The 27,230-nt window shown below is 39.5% G+C and overlaps 1 protein-coding gene and 1 long non-coding RNA gene across 2 annotated transcripts; one reads left to right on the top strand and one right to left on the bottom strand.

Annotated features, from left to right (window-relative positions):
* Window positions 1–18: 18 nt before the first annotated feature.
* LOC121950797 (immunoglobulin superfamily member 22-like) lies at window positions 19–20,662 on the bottom strand. Its single transcript, XM_042496913.2, has 26 exons — window positions 19,857–20,662; window positions 18,405–18,643; window positions 17,507–17,641; window positions 16,678–16,814; window positions 15,347–15,446; window positions 15,175–15,211; window positions 14,689–14,860; window positions 14,307–14,420; window positions 14,028–14,190; window positions 13,489–13,601; window positions 13,070–13,232; window positions 12,019–12,303; window positions 11,813–11,937; window positions 10,855–10,996; window positions 10,336–10,543; window positions 10,166–10,254; window positions 9,790–10,092; window positions 8,498–8,671; window positions 6,164–6,292; window positions 5,785–6,081; window positions 5,375–5,463; window positions 5,086–5,278; window positions 4,106–4,408; window positions 3,855–4,003; window positions 3,554–3,734; window positions 19–2,917 (listed from the first exon to the last, which is right to left on the bottom strand). The coding sequence occupies exons 2-26, from the start codon at window positions 18,610–18,612 to the stop codon at window positions 2,850–2,852; spliced, it is 4,077 nt and encodes a 1,358-aa protein (XP_042352847.2). The 5' UTR covers window positions 18,613–18,643; window positions 19,857–20,662; the 3' UTR covers window positions 19–2,849.
* LOC148189161 (uncharacterized) lies at window positions 7,377–26,416 on the top strand. The gene is made up of 4 exons (XR_015776975.1): window positions 7,377–7,604; window positions 8,559–8,745; window positions 21,575–21,604; window positions 25,062–26,416. It is a non-coding gene; the product is annotated as an uncharacterized LOC148189161 (long non-coding RNA).
* Window positions 26,417–27,230: the final 814 nt, after the last annotated feature.

Genomic DNA, 27,230 nt, shown 5'->3' with positions numbered 1-27,230 from the left:
ATATCTGTAATGGCCATTATAAAAACAGGCTCAGTGACACAAGCTTCCACCGAAATGAGGAAATCTGATGAAATGATGCTGCACCTTGAAATGAATGTGAAAGACACTGCAATTATCTCAGTGCTGAACAACATTGCCTCATTCAAGTTATGTATCGAAAAACCCTTTAATAGGTTTTCATCGTGTATCTGTTTATCTCGTCATATAAATGCAGTGTGATAAAAGGAGATGCATTTACTTCCCTGTTGGTGCAGCAGCCTTTAGTTTCTGTCAAATACCTAGACTGACTATTCAGGCTTTTACCTCACACTGCTTCCACTTTATTGTGTCGTAGCTGAGCAGCAAGGAAGGCGGAAGGTAGCAGTGACGTCAGTTTATCGCCTGTTGGTGCTTAATTGATTTGAACCTGGCAACTTGACGCTGCCAGTGCCCTGGTGGCTCTATAGAAATGGAGTTTTTGTGAGCCAGCGCAGTGACGTCAGGATGGAGAGGGGTTGTAACCTCTCTCTGTCTATTTGGCAGCTCCTTACTGGACCACACTCACTCTCTCAAGGAGCAGCAGACCATTCTGAGGCAATGCCCATACAGAGGCTGTCAGGCCTCTTTAACCTGAGGGAAGCCATCACACTGCAGTGGGAAAGTAAATGGACACTTTTACCCAAGTAGCCAAAATGACTTGGCCCAACATCAGCCTGATTTTGGCATGCCGGAAGAAACAAGTTTGGCTATGTCCGGTTGCCCAACTCGGCTAAGACTCGGGATGAATGACGCCCCAGGAGCAGACCAAATAAACAAATAAACTGGCCCGATTACGCTGCCAACACTGGGCTGTTATCAAAAATGACCCAGTCCAGCATCAGCTCAAAATTGATATGAAATAAGTTAGGCTGTGTCTAGTTTCCTGACTGGGCTGAGTTTCAAGATGAATGATGCCCTCTATATTGGGCCCAAAATTGGCTTAGGTAGTTTTGAAATTAACGATCACAGCACATACAGTGGATATAAGGTTTAAAGGCTCAAATAAAATATGTTTTTGACCCTTTAAAACCAGAGTAAATTGGCTTGATTTCTTTAAAAAGAAACATGGGAGGAACTTACAATTTGAATTTCAAGCAAATTTTCTGATATTAGTGAAAAATAAATAAATAACAAAAAGAAATAGAAGAAAAAGAAATAATACATTGATAAAACACATAATAATAATTTTATTATTATTAACAACTTCTAATAATTTTTCTCACTCTCTCTATTTTTGAAAACTAAATTTCAGGTCATTTTCTTGTCATTTTTTCTTATTTCTTACAATTTGTGGGAGATGTATTGCCATATTGTCCATTGCCTTTTGAAAAGAAGTCAAATTACTTTACTCAGGTTTTAAATGTTTAAATGCATGTGAAAGGCGTCTGAACACAGAACCAGAAAACTGATGCTGTTCTCAGGTTTAAAGGGTTAAACAATATTGGATGAATTTGTTGCCCTTTTTATAGCCCCCAAACCTTGAGACAATGCCACCGGACAGTGGTACTATACATATAGAAAAAATTTTAACAGATAATACTTGATATGTCAAGTTCACCTGCTCTCGGTCAGTCAGTTTTACCTGCTTAGGACCAAACAAACTGCAAAAAAACTAGAAAAAAGCAAGAAGTGGCTGCTGGCAAAACAACAGCACGGAAAATAAAGTGTCTCCTTAAATCTATGAGTGGCAGACAGTCATACACTCTAAATATGATTACATAAAGTAAAATAACATTAACTTGTCCAGTTTCTGTCACCTGAACTGGGAAAGTACCGTTATTTATGAAAGGGACCACAGCTGCTGCACGGCTCATCTAATGTGGATGATAACAGCTGGGAGTCAGCTCCGCACCCTTACTGATTCATTTCAAATCCAATTATGTGCTAGAGACAATGCAAAAAAAATGTCACACTGTCCTAATACTTTATGACAGCATTGTATGGGAAGTTATAGGAGGTGTCTGACATATTTATAAGCATTTAAGTGTTTTTTTTTTTTTTCAACCACCCCTGATGGAAACTAAGCAAAACTGGGAAAGTGAGAGGAGAATGACATATAATAAAAGTTACAGACTAGATTCAAATCAGGGGCTTTGCATGTTATTCAGATTAACAAATTTAGCTACCAGGACAACTCAAAGAGAAGTAGGATTTTGGCTAGTTGGCGGTGTGCACGTCACTGTCCTCAAACTAACATCTGACTCTTGAACTCTAGTTCCAAACTGGCTGTGTGGATATGACGCAGTGAACACTGTTATATCAGTTTTATTTCATGCACAGACACACACTCCTTCCTTTCCACTTGGTTGGCATGGAATGTGGCCTGGTACAGCAAGCTTTGTGAAACAAGTGTGTTTAGGCAAAAACTGAACACCCTGGAGAAAATATGAAAGTCAGATTCCTTATATTGAGAGAAAAGTGAATGTAACTTAGAGACAAAGAACAATCTCTCTGGCCGAGCAAGCTGACTAATGAGTTAAAATCCCTCCAACACACCAGACATGAATCTGCTCCTGAAGCTGAATAAGGGAAGGTGGAATAACTACACAAGAGTGGGAGCAGGCCTGACATCTAGTGGCCATTTGTTGCACTAACAGAGCTTGGAGAATTGAGTACAGCCAACTTAAAATATGGGGGGGGGGGGGGCAACATTTCGAAAAAATACTAAAAATCATAAATTAGAGTCGATCAAAATCTGTAGAGTATCTTAAAATCCATCCACACCTAAAATAAAATGTTACTGCTGACAGTAGATGCAGAATATGAACAAGAAAAGTAAGGTTAGTGTCAATCAAAGTGCATCTGTCATGGTGAGGGTTGAAGCAAACTTCTCACAAAATAAGCTTCTCTTTGTTTGCCTGCTTTGTCAGGCTCTCCAACAGACTCTTGTCATCCTTATCTGTAAGAAATCACAAACAGTGACATAAAGAATTAGGCAAACAAAGAAAAATAATAACTTTTTTGGTCTTAACCCTCAATGGTATGCATAATGATGCCAGTTGATTTGATTTTTGTCACAAAATTGATCATGTAAACATCATTTAAAGACATTTCTGTCAGCAGATCTGTTGTAAACACCCATAATGATTTACAGACAACTCTTGGTTCAATTTTGACATGCTGCACTTACTTTTCCTGTTTCCCACTTTCTGGCTCACCTCCAAATAAAGTGGTATATAATCTTAAAAAAACGTTGGCCTGTTTATAAGTTGTTTCAATGCCGAATAGACTTGTTGTGACATATTGCAATGTCACAGTGCTCCCAATTCTTGTAAAGGAGTCTTGTGAGTCACAAAGTTATCATAGCTAATAAGAAACATCAGTCAAAACTACAAATATAGCAAGAACTAAATTGTAATAAACATAAATCACCCTTTATTTTCTTCACTTCATCTGGTTTCATGCTTTAAGCTTTATTAACATATTGGATATATAAATAGGATGCTGCTTTGTTGGTTTATATTTAAATCATTATTCCGCTCCCCTCTCTCTCTCTCTCTCTCTCTCTCTCTCTCTCTCTCTCTCTCAAACATACCAAATATCACCAGTTTGCAGGAGCATTTGGCCGTCCCCAGAGGGTTCTCCAGCACCAGTGTGTATTCTCCACCATCTTTGGCTCCACAGGTGGGGATGACCAGGGTGCACACTCCGTTGGCTGTGCTGTGCCAAAACCGAGGGGAGTCAGAGATCTTAAATTTGTCCTTATACCAGCAGGCCTGTGCAAGGGAATTAACCATATTATCAGTTTAGGTTGCAGGGGTATGTCAACAGCACAGGAACAAATCTTTCATTGATGCACACATGTTTCAGGTAGATGCACCACACTGATATCATACCTGAGGTGTTGGCATGCCCTGATAGGCGCAGCTCATGGTGCAATCATTGCCTCTGCGAACCGCGTGGTCTTTTAGTGGCAGCAGGAACGTTGGCTTCACCTGACGTGGTTTTGAGGCATAATTCTTCAAATGAAGGCTGGCGATGCCCTCTTACAAACAGGTGCACAAACACACAGAAATAATGCAAGCAAATGAGTATTAACTGGACATGCTGATCAATTACTCTGAAATCAAACTTCTTTCCTTCTCACTTTTCTCCTTAGCGATGATGAAAGGTTCCTTCGAGTCCAAAGGATCACTGTCCCCGATTGAGTTCTGTGCAATGACTCTGAAGTAGTATTTCCTACCGGGGAGCAGTCCAGTGACGGTGTACTTGCTGCTGAAGACGTGCTCGGTCACGGTGAACCAAGAAGCAGTGCTGGTGTCACGTTTGAGGATGATGTAATGTGCTCCCTCATCATCGTCAGCCAGATCTGGGGTGTGATCCCACTGCAGGGTCACCGTGCCCGGAACCTCCTCTTCCAGGCAGAGGTTCTTCGGGGGTCGAGGAAAGTCTAAGGTGAGTACAGAAGGAGGGTGAAGAGCAGGAGAAATGTTTTATTTAAGCCATAACCAACACTCCCATGATTAGAAATATCACCCTGGCAGTTTCCACAAAGCTAGAGCTGATTTTGGTAATGTAATCTCCAATATGTAAACTTTTAAGCACTGGTTCCCAACTGGTCCAGCCACAGGGTCCAGACTTGGTTTTCAGTCATTATTTCAAGGTCCACACATAAGATAAATTATCACATATTCCATTTTCTTTCACAAAATGTACACAACTCCTGGGCTCAGAAAACAATAAAATAAAACATATTGCAAGAATAAAGTACAATTAGTAAATAAATAGCAGTGCAGCCAAAGAAGTACATATTATTGCTTCAAGATCAGTGACATAAAAATGCTGGAAAGAAACTGCATGTTTATAGGCCAAATAATACCAAGAACAGGGCAATAAATACTAGCTAAACAGCAGGTAAAAGTTCTTTGAAATAAAAGACGTGTCAGAAATTCAAAATAAAGTGTATTTTTTACACAACGTGTTCAGGAGTCACTGACAGTCCTCTCAGAATGGACCTGCAACCTACTTTTGGACAACTGCTTTAAATGACTCCATTTATATAGATGTTAAAAGTGCTTACAAATATCAAAGACTGTGTGCATACACAATCGAATATTCGTCACTTACCTGTAACCCTGACACTGACGTCAAAGTGAGCCTCTCCACTGTCGTTCTTCAGGTGTACACGGTAGACGCCAGAGTCGGATCGCTGAGAGGTGAAAATGAGGAACTGGGAGTGATTCTTGCTCTGGGTGATGACTTCCTGTCCTGCAGTGATGACGCCATCCTTGAGCCAGGTTACGACTGGAGGAGGTGAAGCCTGTAAGGGTGAAGATGGGGAGGATTGAAGGGGAAGAACTCACTATGTGGAGCAAAGGAATATCACTCATTTTTTAGTATATTATCAGAGTCTTACAGCAAAGCTGAGGTGGAGGCAAAGTGCTGTACCAGCTCGGACCACCATCTGGTTCTTCAGCTTCCCATGGAGATCAAACCTGGGGGCCACTGCATGGGGAAAAATACTTTGCAGATAAGAGAAAACTATAATAATAATAATAATAATAATAATAATAATAATAATAATAATAATAATAACTTTATTTGTATAGCACCTTTAAAATTGCAGTTTACAACAGACAAACTAAAAAACAAATTAAAAGACACCATCACATAAAAGTCTGTAAAAATGAATTTTAAAAAGTGATTTAAAGGAAGTCACTGATTCTGCAAGCCTTATCTCCTCAGGCAGGTCATTCCAAAGCCGAGAGGCCCTGATGGCAAAGGCACTATGTAGAGAAAAAGAAACAAACTCTGAGAGAATATTACCGGGTGGCGGCATGGCCAGTACACCCTCCGACAGCTCGATGGGCTCTCCCACTCCTCCTTCATTGACAGCCCGGATACGGAAGTGGTACTTCTTCCGCTCTTGAAGTCCTCCAACATTAAAGGCAGTACCGGCGATGGGGATCTTGGTGGCCTTCGTCCACTCTTTTGCATCTTCGGGACGCACTTCTAGGATATAACCCGAGGGCTCGTCTCCCTGCTCTGGAGGAGTCCACCTCAGAGAAATGGAGGAGTTTGTGGAGTCAGACACACACAGGTTCCTCACCAGGCCAGGAGCTCCTTCAAATAGAAAAGCCAGTATTTTTAATATAGTCGGGATAATATTGATACAGAAAGACAGATAAGATCATGAAAGACTCACTTATTGGGTCTTTGGCCAGGACAGCATTAGAGACGGTGCTGGGACTTCCTGCTCCAGCCCTGTTTACACTGATGACTCTGAACTCATACTCCACATCACTCACCAGCCCTTCCACTGTGAATTTTGCATCTGAAAACAATAACACAGGAAAAAATTCAATGCTTGAAATGTAACCAAAACAGAGGATGCATGTACTGTCAATACAGACATGAAAACATACAGAATTAGTGTATCGGAGTGTGTGTTTGCACCCAGGTGAGAATAGTCGAACTGCAGCTCAGCCTTATACACCCATCCCTATGACACATTATTATGGATCCAGCTGCGTGCTGTAATTGCCTAGTGCTTGTCACGTGGATATGTCACGGTCTGAAGCAGTTAAGATTTAGGCAAAGACGTCATGGTCTGGCCTCACCAAAAATCACTCTCTCACCTCCAACTAGTTCAGAATTCAGCATCTCAGCTTCTCTCTGGTTTTAACAAACATCACATCATCCCAATCCTGGCTTCTCTTCATTGGCTCCCTGTTTGTTTAGAATTGATTTTAGGATTTTACTGATCAATTTTTATGCGTCTGGCCCCAAGCAGAAATGTTGACCCCATGTGAGCCAGCTCGCAGCATCAGGTCCTCTATTGGCCGTTCCAATGTCAATATCGGGGCTTAACTCTAAAGGTGACTGTGCTTTTTGCCATCAGGGCCACTCGGCTTTGGAACAACCTGCCTGAAGGGATAAGGCTTGTAGAAACAGTGACTTCTTTTAAATCACTTCTTAAATCCCAATTTTACAGACTTGATTTTGTGTGATATCGTCTTTCAATTTAACTTTTAATTTATCTTTTTATGATGTCTTGATTCTACTTATTATAATTGGTATTAATAATATTCTGTGTTGACTGCTATCATTTTGATATTGTATTTTTTTCCAATGTACTTTTGCCTCCAATATTTTGTTTAATTCTCCCTTAGCTCTTGTCTGGCCTTTGCTGAGCATTAATGTCTAGCTTCTATTGTTATATTACCTAAGGGGTTTCTTGCCTCTTTGTAAACTCTAAATAATACTAAATAAAGTTATACTACTACTTAATAATAATAATAATAATAATAATAATAATAATAATAATAATAATAATAATATTTTTAGATTAGATTTTCAGGTGGTAGATTTGTGACAAAAAAATAAAATAATTAAATAAAAATCATATATATGGTGGAATAATGGATTAAAAATAAGACTTCTTACAAAAAGTGCAGTTCAAGTCCTGCATGAGTCACGTGATGACCGCTCTGCTAGGTGTGCTGTTTTCCTGCAGCAGGCACGTGCTTGATTGCACCTGCTGATTAGGTGATTGGCTTCAGCTGTGTGCTGGTTTGGCAGCGGTCTCTGCTGCGGACTCTGTTTTTGCTCTGTATCCTGTTTGCTGGTTGACATAGTTGACTTTGGTAAGTTTGCTATTTTTGGTTAATGTAAGCAGCTGTAATGAAAAGCAACTGTTTAGTTCTGAGGGTTGAGTCTTGTGTTGAGTTTGGCTTTAAATATGGCACATTGTTAGACTTAGTGGATTTTTGTTTTATTTTTTAGGATGTATAGAGCTGATGAATGCGCACTGTGTACATAAACATAAGTAGAATAGCTGTCTAGACCTTATGGTTCACGTTAATGTTATACTTCGACATTGCAAGGACGCCAGTGAATACACACCTGAATTTAAATAGCATTGTTGGCTATGAACACCTGAGTGGCCCTGTCATGATACTTTACACACCCAGGTGTAAATAGCCACATTGGCTATTCAACCCTGATTCATCGGTAATGCATACAGTAATGACTTTATCTGATACCAATTTACCCTATAAAACCTGGATCGATTTATTTTCTTGTGCTGACGCCTTTAACAAGATATTTGAGCCTTTAAAAACTGAGCAAATTGGCTTGATTCTTTCAAAAACATGGGAAAAAGCCAATGAGCAACTCAGCAAGAAATGTCTCAGAAATAGTGGACTAGACTATAGAATAGAGGACTATAAGACAATTTTTCCCCAAAAAGAGAAAAATGTCCGGTCATGTTACAGAAAAAAAAGAAAAAATGTTAGCATCTTTTTCTTTTCTTTTTTTTTATTTTTACTTTTTTATTTTTTAAATTTCTTGTAAATTTTTCTACATTTTGTTTTGCTAATCTCTGGGCTATGTCTTCTTAAATTGCTAATTGCCGTCTCCCCACTTTTAAAAAAAAAAACCTAAACCAATTTGCTCAGGTATTAATGGGTTAAACACTGTATCCTAAATCTATAGCAACTAGATATGACAACAAAACATGATGGTTTAATAGTATGACCTGTGAGCAGCTCCTTGTTGACCTGTAACCACATGTTACTCCCCTTCTTCCTCCTCTCCAGGATGTAGCCCAGAACTGGGGCTCCCCCGTCTTCAGATGGAGGCGTCCAGCTCACTGTCATGGAGTCTTTGGTAATGTTAGACACCTGCGGCTGGGACGCTGTGCCTGGAGGCTCTGAGCAGATGGATTTGAAACAGGAGAGGTGTTCTCAAATGCAAGATATGAAGAAAGTGAAGCTAGTTGCAAAGGTGAGTTTGATGATAACATATGATGATAATTTTAATTATGGATGTCCCAATTAGATTAGAAGGATCAGTATCAGGCCCAATCAGGCCCAGAATCTGCTATTCTGAGCACACGCCTTGCTTGATCCTTTGTTTACATCTGCTGTCAAACGGTTGTCGTAAACGTAGAGCATGATATGTGGGCGTTTTGTGTGTATATGTGGCATATACAGGTTTTATTGTAGTGTTGCTACACCAAGTAGAAACAGATTTTTTTCATGTTCATCTTAAGTTGCTACACCACTTTAAGTAAAAAATGAAATTTTTGGTGTTCATTTTCAGTGAACTCGTTTTACTAAAATGCTGTAGTAAACAGAATTGTTACCATTTTTTATTTGTTATGACTGGGAGTCTTAAAGTTCAGTTATAACTCTACTTTGAAGTGCAACTGTGATATTTATTTACTATTTATTGGGTTCTGTATGTTAATGACAACACTGCACTACGTGAACTTGAGAGCAATTTCTAGAAATATTTTAGTTTGTTTACTTGGTTATTTTATTTTTAAAAAATGCTGCAATAATTGGATTTGAGGGCTATTTCAAAAGACACAATTTAGTTTGTGTACCTTGTTAATTTATATTAAAAAACACAAACAAATGTTGCACCAAGTGGAATTGTGATGAGAGCCATATAACAATATTTTAGTTTACTTTATTTGTGTAAAAATAAAATAAAATAAAAAAACCCTTAGGAATTGTCGGTTGCAGACATATTCTCTTGTATTGCATTGCAGAACTATTAAACTGTCAAGCATATACACTGGATTAATTTTAATAATTTTAAAGTACAAATACATACAAGTATCGGAACAGGACTCGGTATCAGCAGATATGACTCGGGTTTGGGATTGGGGGCAAAATAACTTGATCAGGACATCCCTTATTTTAATGGCTGTGATGACCGGTCTCACATCCGGACCCCTTGAACAGCTCACTCTAACTTTATTTTGCCTCAGTGTTTTGAGAGATAAATTTGATGATGGTATTTTATAAATTTAGCTCTCACCTACGGGCTCTCCGGCGCGCACCTCCTCGGTCTCAAGAGGGTCGCTCATTCCCTCCATGTTGACAGCCCTGATGCGATATTGGTACGCTTGGCCCTCCTCCACTTTGTCATCACTGAAGATGGTGGTACTGCTGTCTACTTCACCAACCCTGGTCCAAGACTTCTTACCTGCCACACGCCGCTCAATAACAAAGCTGGTCACTTGCTTACCCCCATTATCCCGGGGAGCCTTCCACTTCATCTTGATACACTTTCCTGATAGCTCGAGGAACTCTACTTTCCCTTGAGGAGGCTTAGGATGGTCTGTGGAAGGTTGCAAAACAAGTATTTAAAATCTGCTTGAACTTTTGTTGCCAGATAATGCATTGTCACCCACCAATCACATTGAGATGCAGGTTTGCAACAGCAGTGCCACAGTCACTCTTCAGACGGAGCACGATTGCCCCGCTGTCTTCTCGCACACATCTAGTAAACAGGCACAGTGATTTGTAAGCGACTTTTTGAAAGGATCATTAAATATCTGAGTGAATCTCTCTGCTCATTCACCTGCTGAGCACCAGCGAGGTGCTGTCAGCCGTCCTCTCCACCTTGGTCCTCTCATCCTCCATGACCTCCACGCCATCCTTGTACCAGGTGACCTTAGGAGGCGGATTGCCTTTAAAGGGGATCTTAATAGTGGCTGTCTGGCCTGCCTTCACGGTTACAGGTCGGGCCCCCAGTAAGTCCAGCACAGAGGAATCAATTTCTGGAGGGTCTGGGAAAATAAAGGGTTAATATAGATTAAGATTTTATTTTCATTAGTGTTTTATTCCAGTTTCTTTATGGTTTAAATTAGTTTTCAGTAAAGATTTGGTAGCTTCAGTGTGAAAGATTTGAATTTGACTTTGGCGACTCCTGGTGGTACTATCAGAAAAAGTACTGACTTGATTTAAACATAAGCACAGTGTTTTTTTTATGACAGGTGGATTATTACTGCGAGTCTCTTCCCCATCTGTGAATACATACTCAAATATTACAAACTCTTATTAATATTACAAATATTACTAATATTACAAAATCACACACCTGCAATAGTGAGCACAGCCTCGCTCTCAGCCCCCTTGGCTCTGAAAGTGTATTTGCCCTCGTGGGCATTCGTCACACCAGAGAAGATCAGCTTGTGAACGGCTCCCTGTTTGACCACCTTAACCCCCCTCAGCTCCGAAATCTGTCAGACGTAACACATATATATTAATGAAAAATAAATGATCTAAAATAGAGGTGTGTAATAGAACTTTACTGATAAACCTTCTTGAAATGGTCACAACATCAAAAGTGTAAATGGCATGAAGGCTGTCCATCACTTTAACACAACCAAGAGTCTCCGGCTGTGCTGGTAGCTCTGTAAGACTGGACATGTGCCCGTCTCCATGGATATTTGTACAAAAATTTGTTGAAACCCACCAGCCCAGCTCATTGTTGCTGAGGCATTTCATAACTGGAATTTTCACCTATTAATGGGCAGAAACATGTTTTTGCAAAATAATATGATGTCACAGTGAAGTTTACATTTGACCTTTTGAAGATAAAATGTTATTAATTTTATCCTATTAGACATTTGTGTGATTTTTTTTCAGAATTAGCATATGAATACTTGAGTTATAGCCAATAAGCAACAATGATATGGAGTAAGAGTGACCTTTGACCACCAAATTATAACCAGTTTGTCCTTGAGTCCAAGTGGTGCCAAATTTTCTAACAGCACCAAAATTTAATAAATTCTTTCTTAAGTGCAAGTGGACGTTTCAGCCAAATTAAAGAAATTCCATCAAGGCGTTTTTGAGATGGTGCTCACAAGAATATAGAAATATTTCTCAGATATAAAAGAAAACTTTTACTTGATTTTACAGACATCAATGCAGTAGCTGTTGAGATATTTCAGCCTGCACCAAAGTGACTGGCAGAACAACAAAGATTTTACTGACAGCAGATGGGTGCATTTGAGGACCCCAACTCTTTCATCCTTTCTCGTGTCATATCTCACCTCCACTCCGTCCTTTAGCCACACTCCGTCCACCTTCTCATCATCCAGAACAACAGACAGCTCTGCAGGGGAGCCTGTTGGACACTGAGCATCTGACATACCACTCTTCACTGAGGCAAAACGCTCTGTCAACACAAAGGAAAACATATTGATGCCTCAATGTTAGACCTTAAACATTGAGTTGACAAAACTCAAGAAATCATTACCGTCCACAGTCAGAGTGGCAGAGGTGTGATATTCATGAGCGTCATTGTCCTGAGTGCAGATGATCGAGTACTTTCCGTCATCTGCCAGCTCGCAGTCCTCGATGATAGCCTCTGCCCTCTTTCCCTCATGCATGAAGATGTAGCGTCGACTTGCTGTGATATCACATCCATCTTTCAACCAGCGAATGTGCACGTCCTTGGAGCTCAGCTCGCACTCCAGGCGGGCCATGCCTCTCTCCTGCACACGGACGTTCTTTAAGTGGCTGATAAACTTAATGGGAATCCCTGGATAGAAGTAAAATAGACAAAGAATAAAAGGGAAAATAGTCACTTGACGGTTTATTTGGCCTGCACTAGCATGCTTTCCTTTAACTTTTTGTTAATTTATGTATTACAAATACATGCAAAATTAGTTTAATCACATTCAGAGATAGAAAAACAGGATTATAGGGTGGAGAGAGCTGAATTTTATACCCACGTATTAGGTTTGCTCTTTATATTCAGTCCTAACATCAGCAGACCTTCATTATAGACTTATAGTTAAAGAACATGAAATATAAAGTCTTCTCATGAATAAATGTAATTAACACAACCTCAATTACTATGCTTCTGTTCCTGTAAACCCAGAAGACAGCCACATGTCCTTGTGAAGATATTTACATGCCCCAGCTTGCACCTTGGGCAAGTAAGCATCTTGTTAGACACAGCCGTAATAAATGAGCTTGTTGTGAGGAGGGATTTGGTTGGATTACTTTCAACTCAGCACTAGGAGGGAGGATTTATTATGCTACCCATACGTCTTCATTTGGACGATGGAGGGAAGATGATGTTGTTTAGCATAGCTATGAAGGAACGAAGCCTCTAATCTCGGGGGGGTGGGGATGAAGTAACTGCTCATCTCCACCAAGTCTGAGGGGGGAAGTTTGTTTCCTTAGAAATGCTAGCTCCACTAAAACAGCAAGACACGGCCCTTTTGGGAAAAACAAAACATAACAAAGCACAACAAAAAAGTTTTTTATGAGGGCAAAGTCTATGAAATACCAGCCCGTACGTTCGATGAAAAGTGGCACAGTGGCAGTGAGGTCTCCGATGCTGATGGTGTAGTCCCCAGTGTCACTGACTTTCACATCCTTAATCTTCAAGGTGTAGGTCAGACCATCCTCAGACAGAGACACATCGAACTTTTCATCTCTTTTTACTTCCTTTTCTTTTACCTGTCAGAATACAAACACTTCTAGGGAAACAATTTCCATATTCCTTTTCAATCAGGTGTTTTTCCCTGGTGTATCTCCCAAGTTTGCCTAGAAAGTTGTGAGAGTATTTCTGTGTCCTTTTATCTGAGTTACCTAGATGCCAAAAACTCCTAGAAATGTTACTAGAAAGCACATCTCATCCTAGCCCATCTAGGATATTATATGCTCATATGAAAGTGTATTCAAGTCCTTCAGTTGTCTTTTTTCAGTCACATACCTTCCAGATGAGTGGTGCGTCTGTCTTCTTAGAGAGACGGACCTCAAATGTGGCGGTCTGTCGCTCTGTCACTTTCTTGGGCTTGAAGTCAGACAAGAATTTCAGAGGTTCATCTAAAGAAGAGAAAAAGGCTCTCTAAGTGTATGAACTAAATCATGCAAACACCTCATTGAAAGGTATTCCACGCAAAATTACAGGATCTGTAAGCTACAAAACATGTCTAGCAATCTGCACTTTGATATGAGAGTGTTCAGAGAAATATGTGACAACTGAGAATGCCTCTAAGAGAGAAAACAATCTCTGACTGGTAAAAAAAAAGTAAAATTTCTTCATTTTGTCTATTTATGTCCTGTAGATGGGATGAGAGATGGGAGAAAGATATATGCAGGTTGTTATGCTCACATAAAACTTGTTCCTATCTGTCAAACAATATAAAACAAGTGAATAAAAGTGCCACTAAGTAGTAATGCAGTCAATGATGACATTGTCTCTCTGAGTTATGAGCAGCAGGAAAGATTCGAGTCCCATTCTGCACTTGCCTATGACATTAAGCCTGGCTGACAGTCTCTTGTCTGCAACCTGCAGAGTGTAGGTGCCCGTGTCACTGAGGCTCACGCTAGAAATGCACAGCATGTGCTTGGTTCCCATCTGTTTCACTTCATATTTCCCATGAGAGTACTGGATCCGCAGCAGCTCTGCGCCCTGAATCATAAACAAAATGCCTAGATGAGGGGAAAACTCACAAGTGTTTTAGGTAACAAAAACGGCCATATGTATGCAAACGTTGAGACACAAAAGGCAGACGCATGAGTTTGTACCAGAAACCACTGCATCCTGATGTTTGGATCCTTCAGCTCCAGGATGGTGTCAAAGACGATGTTGTTGCCAGCTGTGGCAGTGATGTCCTCCAGGGGCTTCAACACGCGCACCATCTGGGAACACATCAAGTGATCGAACACTTACTTATAGATTTAAACACAGAACAAAAATGTCATGCTTTTCCCCCCATCTTCATGTTAGTTGACGTTACTGTTGCTATACGACATAACTTTATTGCCATGGCTGTGCTGTGTGACATTTTTTTTCTCCCCCTTTTCCATCCTGCTCTATTTTAAGCTGTTTTTCATGTCACTTCCTGCACCTTTTTCCCCTTATGTGATCCTGTGGTATGTGAACAAGCTCTCGGTATGACAGGCTTACCTCCACCTCCTCTTTCTTCTTCATCTCCTTCAGTTTCTTGAGGATGCCTCTGAAGTCGGTGAAGCCGTGCTCTGCACAGATCCTCTCGTAGTCCTTCTTGTCAGCTCCAGCCAGGATCTTTAGCATCTCCTCCTCTGTTGGTGGCCTCTTCTCCTCTCTCTTCTCGACACTCCTGCACAGGGAGAAAACAATTGTGCACGTGTGTTTACATGCACATACAAAAGTTAATTCCAGGCTTGCGTGCGTGTTTGCATGTCTGACAGTATGTCTGGCAGTATGCGTATGTGCGATGACAGCTCAAAAGCATCTTTATCTGCCCCAGCAGCAACAACTTTACGCATTGCAGCTCTTTAGATCTCATCCTGTAGATATTTCAGGATGCATACAAAAAAGGGATCTGGGGGTGGATCAGAGGAAGCTCCATCACACCTTGACAGGCTTTGGGAGTGTCACGGCTAGTCTTAGACAACAGGCTTGTGTTCCTACCGTTTCTTCAGCATCTTTTTGAAGTCCAACGCTGGATCTAGAAACAAAGACAGAGCATCTTCACCTGAGGCACTGAGCAAAAACAGCACATAAACTAAGCTGAAAGCTCCTAAATAGCTATCAGGACTAAGAAAGGTTCACACGGTGTATTATATAAAATGGCTACACTCACTTTCTGTTACGATGAGGGAGACAGAGTAGGTGGCTTCTCCATGATTGTTGGAGGCAATACACTTGTAGACATCAGCATCCTCCAGGGCCAGATTTTTAATCTGAAATTCATAACAGGTTACATAAAATAAATAAAAATGACTTTCTTGTTGCCCACTCTAAGATCTAAAACTGTCATACTGTCATTACATAGTCCGGTGACTTTAAATCCCACTGCAGTACTTATGTGGAGCAGAAGGAGGCAGTGCCACGCTGGGATATCCAGTAAACATTTAGCGCCACAACTTAACAGTCATCCCTCACCAGAGAAACAGATGGCAAGTGGAGATGCATATGTCAGCACCCACAAGTTAATTGCTTTATAATAGCTATTTAAGCTTCACTTAAGCTCCCCGGCTGGTACAGAGAAAGCGCTAAATCCACTCCAGAGTGGTTATAGATAAAAGGATCAGAGAGAGTTTTTTTTTCTTTCTATCTACTTTTCCTCATGATGCATGGTGTGCTGTCTGAGTTGACAGAACCAAGATGGCAGAGCCCCTCGGCTTAACGTTAGGCTGCACAGAGCTGGTGCACTCTGCAGCAGTCTGTGACGGTTACTTTCACCTTTAAAGAAGTGTAATTTGACTTTACACTTGGTAAATGCATTTAGATTTAAATTGGGGTGTCTACCGCTATCAGACATGTAATTTAATGCCTTGTAAGGCAATTTTTTGACAGTTTTTAACGAAATTTAAGGCATTTTTTAAGAATAAAACATCTTTGTTTTTGTTTTTTTATTCAAGCATTGCAGGTAAGTATAAAGGTAAGTATGGTGGTCCCATGCAGGGGAAGGTGTAGAAATATGGTTATCATTAGAGTGAGACAGGTTAATCTATATTTTTCCAACAGTTAGGTTCAAGCATGAGCACGAGACAGTATTAGACTTTAATGCAGAAGAACTTGACTCATTTAGATAAAAAAGTGATAAGATGACAATTAAGTGCTTACAATTTAAATTTAAGAGTATTTATGACTTTTAAGACCCAAAATTAACAAAATTGAATTCAAGACTTTTCAGAACTTTTGAAGGACCCGCGGGCACTCTGCTTTTAATGCATGCAAAGCATGCACATTATATGCACATTATATTTATAGCATAAAAAATAACATGGATACAGAGTTGACTTATTTACTAAAATATTTTTTTATATCAGTCATTGTGCGGTTAAGTCAAACAACCCAGTTAAGGAAAACAATATGGGTCAACCTTTTGATATGTCACATAAAATGAAAAACTCAATATAGACCTGAATCAAAGCAAACAGTGTATGATGTATAGTTTTCGTGCCAAACCTTGAGTATATGCTGATGGTTTATGTTGTCATAGAACGTTTTAGTGGCATCAGACAGTGGACTACCGCTGGCTCGTTCCCAGTTAACAGTGGGCTGTGGTTTCCCCGTCACCTTGGCTTTGAACACAGCATTGTCTCCTATAAATGACAGATCAGGTTCATGCATATTATCTGCTTGAGAATACTGAGCTGCAGTGTAACTACTGTCTTCATAATCAATTATTATTAACAAACATAACATTTAATCCAACTTGAGTGATGACAATGCATGTTTAATATATATCTGATCAAGTGCCCTTATCTCGCCTCTTCCTGTTTTCCTTTCGTAACCAGTGAGTTTAAGGTCAACCCATGAATGCTAATGATGCTATGGCTATGCTGCAGTGTTCTGCATAGTGTGACTATTGAGGCCTCTTAATCTATAATTCACAGGTAGAGCTAGGGTGAGTGAGGATCATACACCTACAGTTTATGCAGAACAGGCACCAGTATTCAGCAGAAACAGCAAAGGCAACTCTATTGCAGTATATTTTAGCTCTGTGAGGTCTTTGTCAGGACTTTGATCAGAGTGGATTTATAGTGCCTTCACCCACAGAGTCATTTTTTTTTTTAAAGTTTACAGATTGCAGTAAACTTTTACTTCCCAGTGGAGTTCAGATTATGTGTCATCTGGAGTTTCTAGGCAAACGATGGGTGAGGATCTAAATTTAGCTTACATGCAGTTCTCTCATATCTCAAGGGTCCCGCAGTTTACAATACAATGTGAAGAGACGCAAAGGGCGTTTCTTAAAATTTCAATGTGCTGTGAGATGAAAGAAGGTTCACCTCACCCTCTTGGGCAGAGACGGGGCGCAGCTTCTCCTCAAAATCTGGGACAGACTCTCCCTCTGGGATCTGCGGGGACTTCTGTACCTGGCTGAAGGACTCCACCACGGTGGAGGACTTACGCTGAACTCCAGAGTGCTCTAAAGAAGCATAAAGGACATACACATCATCATGTACAAACAGGCGAGCTATGCAACAGCAGCCTCACATGCAAATGTGATATTATTATTATGACTTCAAATGTTTTTGTTGCACTGTAGTATAGAAATCATATAGATATTTACCTTTATTACTGGTCTGCATTTGGACAGAAACTTAACATGGCCTTCAGGCTTCAGCCTGAATGTTTTATATATAGCCCCTGATCTAATATAAAACTCTGTCATTCCGTTCATGTACAACTGAATAAATGTAGTTGTTAGTTACTGTTAGTTAGATTCCACCGTTGATAACATACATTATCAAATACATTAACTATTTTTCCATCTCTTGGCAATACATTTTTAACGATTGCATTTGTAAAGTAGTCTGTACTCAATAATAAATTCTAACAACTACTAATATTGGTCTCATCACAACTCATAATTAATCTGTAAAATTAAAAAAAAAAATTATGGTATATTAAGTGCCAAGGGTATAAAAAGAGCATAAAAGTAGAGCTTGTTCATTAAAGAAAAAGGAGGGATCCCCCAGAACCCCCCCTACAGAGGTCCAGCCTGAGCCCCCAATGTCCTCAAACCCAGAAACGTTTTAACCATCTTACAGTCATCACTTTAGTTTATTTTCCTCATTATGATGATGACTCTAATAGTGTGTCCCTCTTGTCATGTGTCATAATTAGGAAGGTTATATAAGAAAGCACAGCAGATGGTGGAGAAGATGATGTTGGTGGATAACTCATACCTTCCATGGTCCTTGACAAGCCCTGAGAGACTTTTCGCAGCTTGGTGGCACCAATGGAGGAGGTGAAGGTGGAGGAGGAGGAGGAGGAGGAGGAGGTAGAGGAGGAGGTGGAGGAGATTTGCATATTTGACATCTGCCTCATCTGACCCATATGCTGTTCCATCTGCTCCATTCTGCCCCCAGTGGCCTGGAGAAACTCTGCAGCCATGATGTTGACGTTGAGGTGGTGCTATTCGAGCCTGGTTGAGACAGATGCAATTAGGGACAGAAAATACTTCTTTGGCTTCTAATGCTGCTAGCTCTAAGCATCCTTTCTAAATTCACACACTGATGGGGCTAATATCCTATAATGTGCTCAGATATTTGTGCTTGTGTACTTGCATGTGTGTTAGTGTGTGCATGAGTGTTTGCACTGAACACGTCTTTGCTCCTGCTTGGTGGTAATTGGGTTTGTGTTTCCAAAAGCACGCACCAAAAATGATTGAAACGCGCCTCCCTTCCTCTGCTCGCCCCCATGTCCCTTCCTTGCTCTATCATACGCTTCTAAACAGTGACTACAATAGTCCTTTGCCTTTGCCAGGCTCATACAAACATCCAATTAAAAGGTAATCCACACACCTGCTGTGTGAGATAAACCACTGTGTTTGTACCACTGATGAACTGTGTTCTTCCTCTCATACTCTGAATCTGGATTCCTCTCTTTCACGCCCAGTGCCCAATTCTTTCATCCTTCCACCGTGTGTGTAAACTGTGCATTGGTGTGTGTGCGTTTTTGCCGACAAATAATGTATCCACTTCAGTGCTGAAGGAAGATTAAAGTCACTACAACTGTGTAAATCCAAATTCTAACAAGTGTCACGCTTCATCCCGTCATCTAATTGGAAATGCATCATTCATTGTACCTACTTATGTAATTTCAATAATGAAAAAAAAAAAACTCTCACATGCGCCTGATCAAGTTTAAATTCGTCAGTATCAAAATATTGATTTTTTTTTAACTACAGCCTGGTTTTAGCATAAAAATTTGACTTTACAAGCCAAAGCAGCAATTAACCACAATATTAGTCTCTGAATGGAAAATGTAAATTTTGCTTCCTGCAGCAAATCCACTACATGTTGGGGTTAGTGAACTAATTAGTTCCATAAGCTCGAAGCAAGTTGTTTTTGCACGACCACAGCAAACTCTTTGATGGTATAACTCTACAGTCTAAAGGAGTAGCGATTGACTCGAAGCTACAAAGTGCCGAACAGGTTGCCATCTCACTGTAAGTGGAACACAAGAGCATTTCTTTTTCCTCCCTACCAACCCACCTCTTTGTTCAGTGTCCTTGATCTTGTTCTCTCTTTCTCACAGCATACAGCATGGCAAATTGCAAAAAAAAGATTTTTTTTACTAACCCCCTCGGCTCTATTATTTCACAAAAACCAAGACACAAAGCCAACGAAACTTACTTGTTACAGCAAAGCCTTTACTTTCTCACAGATTTAGTCTGTGCCGCAGGTTTCTGGTTCAACTGCTTCCAGCCCAAATGTTTCCTCGTATGATGATCCTAATCCACACACTGCTCCCCTTTCAGTGGGTTCCTGCCCAGCTCGGCCCTGCACTTCTTTCTTGGTTTCTTTTTGGTGGATGAGCCAAGGCTGGAGCACTCAGCTTAAACACCTGCTGTGTCCTGTCTCTGGACAAATAAGGCTCTGATCTGTCCCGGGTTTGCTGGACCAGGCTGTCCTGGGCAGGACCAGTGCATCATGATAATGTTCCCCACAGGGCGGTTAGTTTAAGTGTCCACTGCGGGACATCTCAGGTTTGTATTTTAGAACGTTACGTTCTCCAGAGTGAATGTGGTGATGGAGAGTTTCTAGCAGGTTCTGCCTCTGATGCACGTCTTCTGCACCACTGTCAGGGGCTTAATAATGCAAAATGCAAAAGTTTAAAACAATAATACATAAAATGACATACAATTCATCTGTTGGTCTGTGACCTTGTGTGTACTTGTCAGTGCCCTTCAGGATGTTTCAGGCTTATATCATCTGCTGTGAGCTTGTTGAGAACCAACCGAAGACAACTTCGCTCACAAATGAACCAGCAATGCAACCTAATTATGAGTAGTATCACAGACACAATGTTCTGTTTTAAATAAATAATACGTAATTAAAAAAAGAACATATAACCATAAAAACAAATGTAAACAAACAGAGCAAAGCCAGTTATGTGATTACATGTCTGCTCATTACCACCACCCAGTGAATAATAATAACACCTCAGGCTAAGTTTTAAGAATGTGTTGGACTATTTCACAGTTTTATTAAATCATTTATAAAAAATAATGTTATAGAAATATGTCTAGACCCAGTATAACAGCATGTTGTGTTCCAAATTAACTGGATGATAAAACATGTTTTGTCAGCAAAGATGGTTCCCAGAACATGTGGCGATGGAGGAAGATACTTACATACTGGTATTATCTGAGTTTTTGGAGAGCTACTTTGAGAGCTTAGCTTTTCAAGCTACCATTTACTTTACACTGGAAGATGAAGAACTGTTGCAAAGCTATCCTCAGGATAAATGTAGTTTGGTTAACTAAAACTTCTCAGAAAAAGTAGTTCAAACTACTTTGTAAAACAATCAGGTTGACATACTACATGTGATATGAAATTAAATGAAACAAGCCTACAAAAAAAAGTCACATGCCAGCAGAAATGCCACTTTAATTCCCATGTCACAGGTCATACATACACAAATAAAATGAAATACCCAAAAGTGCAGGAATGTCAGCTTTCATTTGGTAGAAATTGCCCTTTCCAAAAAAAAAAAGGTTGATTTTGCCTTTGTTGTCAGTAAGTGTCTCTTTGGAGTCATTTGGTGTCTTTTTGTAGTATGTTCTGTCTCTTTGAGGTCATTTTGTGTCTTTATCAGTTGTTTTTGTCTCTTTGTAGTCATTTTATGTCTCTTTGTGGTTGTTTTGCCCCCTTTTGTAGTTATTTTCTGTGTCTTTGCTGTTCCTTTGCTTCTCTTTGTGGTTTTTGAGTCTTCCAGGACAGTAAGAGGCCCAGTCGACCCATTCAGTAATCCATCCGTGACCATAGGCCCACTAAAAATAATCAAATAGTATGTTAAATTTTTGTATTATCTAAACAATTTATCACTTACTCGTGTTGTTTTTTTGCAGAATCCGCATCGTGGAAACATGAACACGCTTGTGAGTACACTTTCACTTTCACAAAGATCTTTTATTTTTTTAAGCTTATCAAATGTGTTTCATGTTTTATTTTTTATTTTTTCAGTAACACTATGGAATAAGGTACACAAAATCATGAACTGTTCATGATTTACCTTTCCTTTACTCATCATTCTGTGTTCTCCAAAAAAAGAAGAGAATAGTGCATCATTCCTCAAAATGTCAAGTAGCCACTGATATTTAAAAGAAAATTCAACATTAGCTGATATATGACATGAAGCGTAGAATTCTGAAAAATATATGGGTTTTTTTTATCATCAAACCCATGGACATTTACATTCATATGCATTTGTCATATTATTATCTAAGCTAGATAACTTTTCCAGCTCTCTCACCACGAGTTAATAGGACTGCTTTTCATATTTGTAGTTTACATTAATTCAACATTATTCCTCCTCCTCAAAACAAAGTTCTTTGGGAGAAGTAGTCAAAGCTCGGGCAAAAACTTCTCGCACCTAATGTACAAAATCTTTTGACTAAATGGCTGGCCTTGGCTTTTATGATCTCACATAATGTCAAAATTGAAATTAAGGAAATATTCCTTGTTTAATGGCCTTGAAATCGGCTCATCATTGGAGCTGGATAATACATGAATGTTTTATTACAAGTCTGGACTACTTGTCATGGATATGCTCTTTGAGGTGACAGCAGGGAGCACTTAAGTGTGATTGTTTGGTTTGAGAGAGAGAGAGAGAAAGAAGGGAAGATAGACATAGAGAGCCCCATTGGCATTACTTCCCTCTAATCCTCTTTGCGCTACACCTGGCTGGCATACTAATGATGAAGAAATGACCTAGATTTTTCTCTCAGCACATTCATACCCACAGCACAAAACATAATGAATGAGTTGGTTGAATTTTATTTTGTGCGACTGCTGTGTTTTTTTTGTCAGTGTTGAATCTGAGAAAGAGGCCAAGCATGGATATTCACTCTTGATGAAAGGCAGACTCGAACACAACAACAGTCCCTTTGGTCTGTGTTGTTTGAGCTCCTTCAGTAGCTTCATGATGAATACAATCTTTGCTTAAAGAAAAGCCAGAGTATTGTCAACAAAAATCATACATGTGACATCTTTTGATATTGCTCACTTCCTTGTGACAGCATCCTCAGAACAAACACTTTATAATAACAAAACCGAAGAAGCTGCAATCTTACATGGCTACCGATAATGTAACACTGGCAGCTGAGCTATTTTTACTGTTGCTGTGTTTAGACACTTCACCTGTTCGGATGAGGATGCAGCATCCTGTGTAATTCACTATGGCAACGGACAACACCGACAAGATCTTTGAGGAATGACAAATACCTGCAGATCTGCAGGGCAAAGGTTGAGTTGGGCCAATGAGCGTGTGTGGGATTGTTACTCAAACTTTTTGTAGCCCCAGTCAGGGAAAACACTGCAGAATGTTTTTTAATATGGCAGCAGCTGTAGCTATGTGATGTTAAATGCTCCATCTGAACTGCACATCTCGGGAGAGATCTAATTTTCAGATCTGTCTAACCATATTTGGAGGAAACAGCTGCAGAAGGGTGCATGTGTCTTTATTCGGTATGTGTGTGTGGGAGGCTGGGCGGGGGCTGAATATAGAAATGATTAAAGTCAACTTCATAAACTTTTAACTTAGGAAACTATAACTTAAAAAAACCATTTACCATTTGTATTTGCATTTGTTGGTGAGGAATATACAAATATTCCAATTTAACCCATTAAAATAACTTCCCTTCTGCTATTTTCAGACACCTTTCACAAGTATCTAAATCTTTGAACTCTGAGCAAATTGGTGTGAACATGGGAAAAAAGGCAAAAAGCAACCTGGAAAGAAATGTTCCAAAATTAAAAAGAAATTAGTAGAATTAGAAAACGATTTCTTTTAAATTCTAAGAAAAAATATCTAGGAAAAAAGAAAAAAGGTAGGGAAAATCTACTTTCAGAATCAGTATAATTACATGTTTAAAATAATGTTACAGAATTATTATAACTTTTTAGTGCTTTACCCAAATCTTGTTTGACTTTTTTTTCTTTTTACAAATTTTCAGGTCATTTTCTTTTACTTTTTACTCATTTCTTTCAATTGTTTTCCCAACTTCTTGTATTTCTTGTATTTGAATCGAGCCAGTTTGCTCAAGTTTCAAAGGGTTAAGCGTTCCAATTTCTTCACTTTCTCTGAAGTATCATCTCCTGTCTCCCATCCATGCTCCCTTCAATTTATCTTCCTTCATCTTTACTCCTCTTTTCACCTCATTCTTCCTCATCCTTTCACTCCTCCTCTCCCAATCTCCTGTTTTCCCTCCTTACTCATCTGTAAACATGGAGGAATGTTATTACCCCAGAAGGATATTCAATAGGGCACAGCGGCGCCGAAAGAAATTCAACTCTGCACCTGTTTGGTGGGAGGAGGAAGCTCAGGCACAGAGGGCAGGCAGAACTGATCTGGCGGGATGCAGGAGGCAAAACCCCTTAATCCCTGTGACATTTTAGCTCAGACCTCTCGTCAAAGCCTGTGAGCTGCTGTGCTGCGCGGGAAGAAGGAAGGTTGGAGGAGGATGAGGAGGGATGCTTGTGAGAAAGCGAAGGAGAGGAAGGCCGAGGGACAGACAGAAGGGGAAGAGATAGACAAAGGAGAGCCATTTTTATAAAGCTGACTAGCTTAATAACCCTTTGAACCCTGAGCAAACTGGTGTGATTTCTTTCAAAAACATGTAGCCTAAGATAATCTTTTATTAGTCCCACAGTGGAGAAATTTGCTATTACAGCAGCAAGGGGATGTCAAAGCAAAGTATGTAAACATAAATAGAGCAAAAATTACAATCACATGGTAAAAAACAAGACACCAAACTAGAAATAGAAATAAGAATTTAGCAAAAAAAAGGAAACAGAGCAAAAAGAGCAGTATAAAAAAATAAAAAAAAAAAAACAAGATGCAAATACTCAACAGTAAAAAAAATATATACACCAAAAAGCCAATAAGCAACTAGGTAATAGTTAGTTGGTTATAGAATAGTAATGGTTTACAAATTGTGAGAAATTATTAGATTTAGAAAATTATTTTGAAAAGCTAGGAAAAAGAAAAAAGTTAAGGAAAAAAAATTATATGTATGTGTGTGTGTGTGTGTGTGTGTGTGTGTGTGTGTGTGTGTGTGTGTGTGTGTGTGTGTATTAAGCAAGGGAAATGTCCCAAAAAATGTTTTTATAATTATTATAATTATATATATTTAAAATTATTTTACAGATTTATCATTATTTTTTTCCAGGTCATTTTTGCTTATTTGTTTGTTTTTGTGCTTTTCTTTCTGTTTTTTTTTTTTCTTACTCTCCCCCCTTATTTATTATTATTATTTTTAATTTTCTTTTACTTTTTACTAATTTCTTGCAAATTTTTGGTTCGTTTCATTTGTTGATCTCTTGTTGGTTTTATAGGGTTAACGCAGCCTTGATTTGAGGCCCGTCTACATCATCTCTCTCCTGCTTGTCTGCATCACATCTCTTCAAAATGCAAACACCATCACACTCTGAGTTGATGCACTCTGCATACTGAGTCCCTCGCGATGCCTTTCCCTCGGCTTCGCTCGTCGGTATCATAACTCGAATGCCACACTTTGACACCTGTCACAGCCAGCTGGGCATTCACTCCTCCCTGTGGGCCTGGCCTCTGTAATACCCCAGGAGACAGCAGCTCCCCTACCTTTATCAGTCCCCACCTTGAACACCCTCTCTGTCCATATCATCCCACTGCACACCGCCTCCTCCTGGATTCATCCAAGCATGGACATCCCTGGAGGGTGGTACCTAGGTGCCAAATGTTTCTGCTGGCATGAAAGCGTGAGGAGGCAGAGAAGGAAAACAGCGTGAGTTACATTTTTAAACTGAAAAAGACTGGTGGACCTGAATGTGAAAATGTTTCAGATAATATAAAAACTCTTTCTCTTAGCCAATTTCTCTCTCCCTGTGTTGCTCAACAATAAACGGAGCCATATGCAGCGCGTGAAACTTTCTGTCTAGCTTTAATGTGAGTTAAAAGTGTGCAGGTCCCTCGCTGTGCATTGGATGCTTGCCTGCCCTTGGATGAAACACAAATAACAGAGGAGCAGACAGAGAATTTCAGGTACACTGACTGAGTAGAAAATAGACTTGTTTTTGTCTTCAGACTGACAAAAACAAGTCAGATGATCAAACATAAAGAGAAATAGAATCAGGACCTCAAAAAGCCCATGATAACGTCCTGTAGCCAAGAGAGAGACGCAGGATAAAAAAAAATACTACACGAAACTATTTGATTACACACTTTGAATGACTTTCAAACCCGGAGCGTGTGATGAAATACCTTCAGTTTTTCCTGCAACAGCCCCAGCAAGGTGAATGCCGTGAAGTTTTTTTTTTGTTTCAGCATAAATGATGTTTGGCTGAGGTCATCCACTAAGCGCTCGTTTCAATACGGCCCAGATGAATACCTAAGCATTTCATTTACGCTCAGTGTTTGCTCTGAAGATTACATTATTAATCCACGGAGACAGAGGATTATGGTTTGTGGTCCCACTGACTCAGAAGGCACAGCTGGGACAAACTAAATTGAGGTCACATTCCTATATGCCAGGTTTCGTGCCCTTTTATCCTTTATCTAGATTCATAATGGCATCAATAGCTTATCATAGCTACAGCTGGATGATTGGACTTGTATTAGACTGGGGATAAACCACATGTTGATGCATGTCTGCCTATAGTGATACATTACATCACCCCTTGTTTTTTTCCTGTTTTCTTGCATTTTATATTAAACCCCCTACACAGATACATACACACACACACACACACACACGGCTCACAGGTATTTTCACTTAATCTGCCTGATGAGACATCTTCTTACTCAGGATTGTGTGGGTGTGCACAGACTGTGCATGACTGACATCTTCCTCAATCTCTCGTTAAATTTGATGTCAACTGTCACAGTGGGATGTTTTATACCTATATTTTTTATATTTTATTATATTTTCTCACTATATATTTTTTCTCCCAATTCTCCATACCACATTTAGTACTAAGTGTTTACAGTATGACCTATATACATATCTCTACAGTAAAGTTTTAACATACTTAGCCATTTTATACAACAAAAAAATTAAACAGTACTTGTAAATACTACTTGGGATGTAAATCAAAAGTGTCATCAAGATTTAATACTATATTGATTATACCAATATGATACTTTCTGATATCACAAAGACTGACGCAATACGGTTTAGATTCGATTCAGTTCAGGTTGATATGAGACAATATCAGTAAATATTGTCACTGAATTTTAAAAAAAAAACCTTTGAGCTGCCTGGAGCTAGGTAGATAGCACTGTTTGAATGTGAAGGAAGGAGCCTAAGAATTTCAAAATGAAGGTTAAAGATGATGATATGTATCAATGTTCTCACTTTTTATTGATAATATTGAATTTTTGATCATTCAGTCAATATATCAGTCCAGACTGATGTATCGTTACATCCATCGATCCATCAAACATTAATCAAACAACAACTTCAGAATTCCAATTAAGCTTAACAAATTTCTAAATGTAACCTTTTCCAGCTGTGAGCAGTTCTGTCA

The sequence above is a fragment of the Plectropomus leopardus genome, chromosome 7, assembly GCF_026936395.1.
Source record: "Plectropomus leopardus strain MGB_pleo_1.0 chromosome 7, ASM2693639v1, whole genome shotgun sequence".
NCBI classification, from domain to species: Eukaryota; Metazoa; Chordata; class Actinopteri; order Perciformes; family Serranidae; genus Plectropomus; species Plectropomus leopardus.
Note: the sequence above shows the minus strand (reverse complement) of the source record. Positions and strands in the feature narration are given on the sequence as shown.

Excerpts from the sequence above, each read along its gene's own strand:
- LOC121950797 (XM_042496913.2), bottom strand. The coding sequence starts at position 18,612 with ATGGCTGCAGAGTTTCTCCAGGCCACTGGGGGCAGAATGGAGCAGATG. Across the intron at positions 17,642-18,404 it reads CTTGTCAAGGACCATGGAAG|AGCACTCTGGAGTTCAGCGT; the intron begins GTATGAGTTATC and ends ATGCTTCTTTAG. Across the intron at positions 10,093-10,165 it reads CCTGCATCTCAATGTGATTG|ACCATCCTAAGCCTCCTCAA; the intron begins GTGGGTGACAAT and ends AACCTTCCACAG.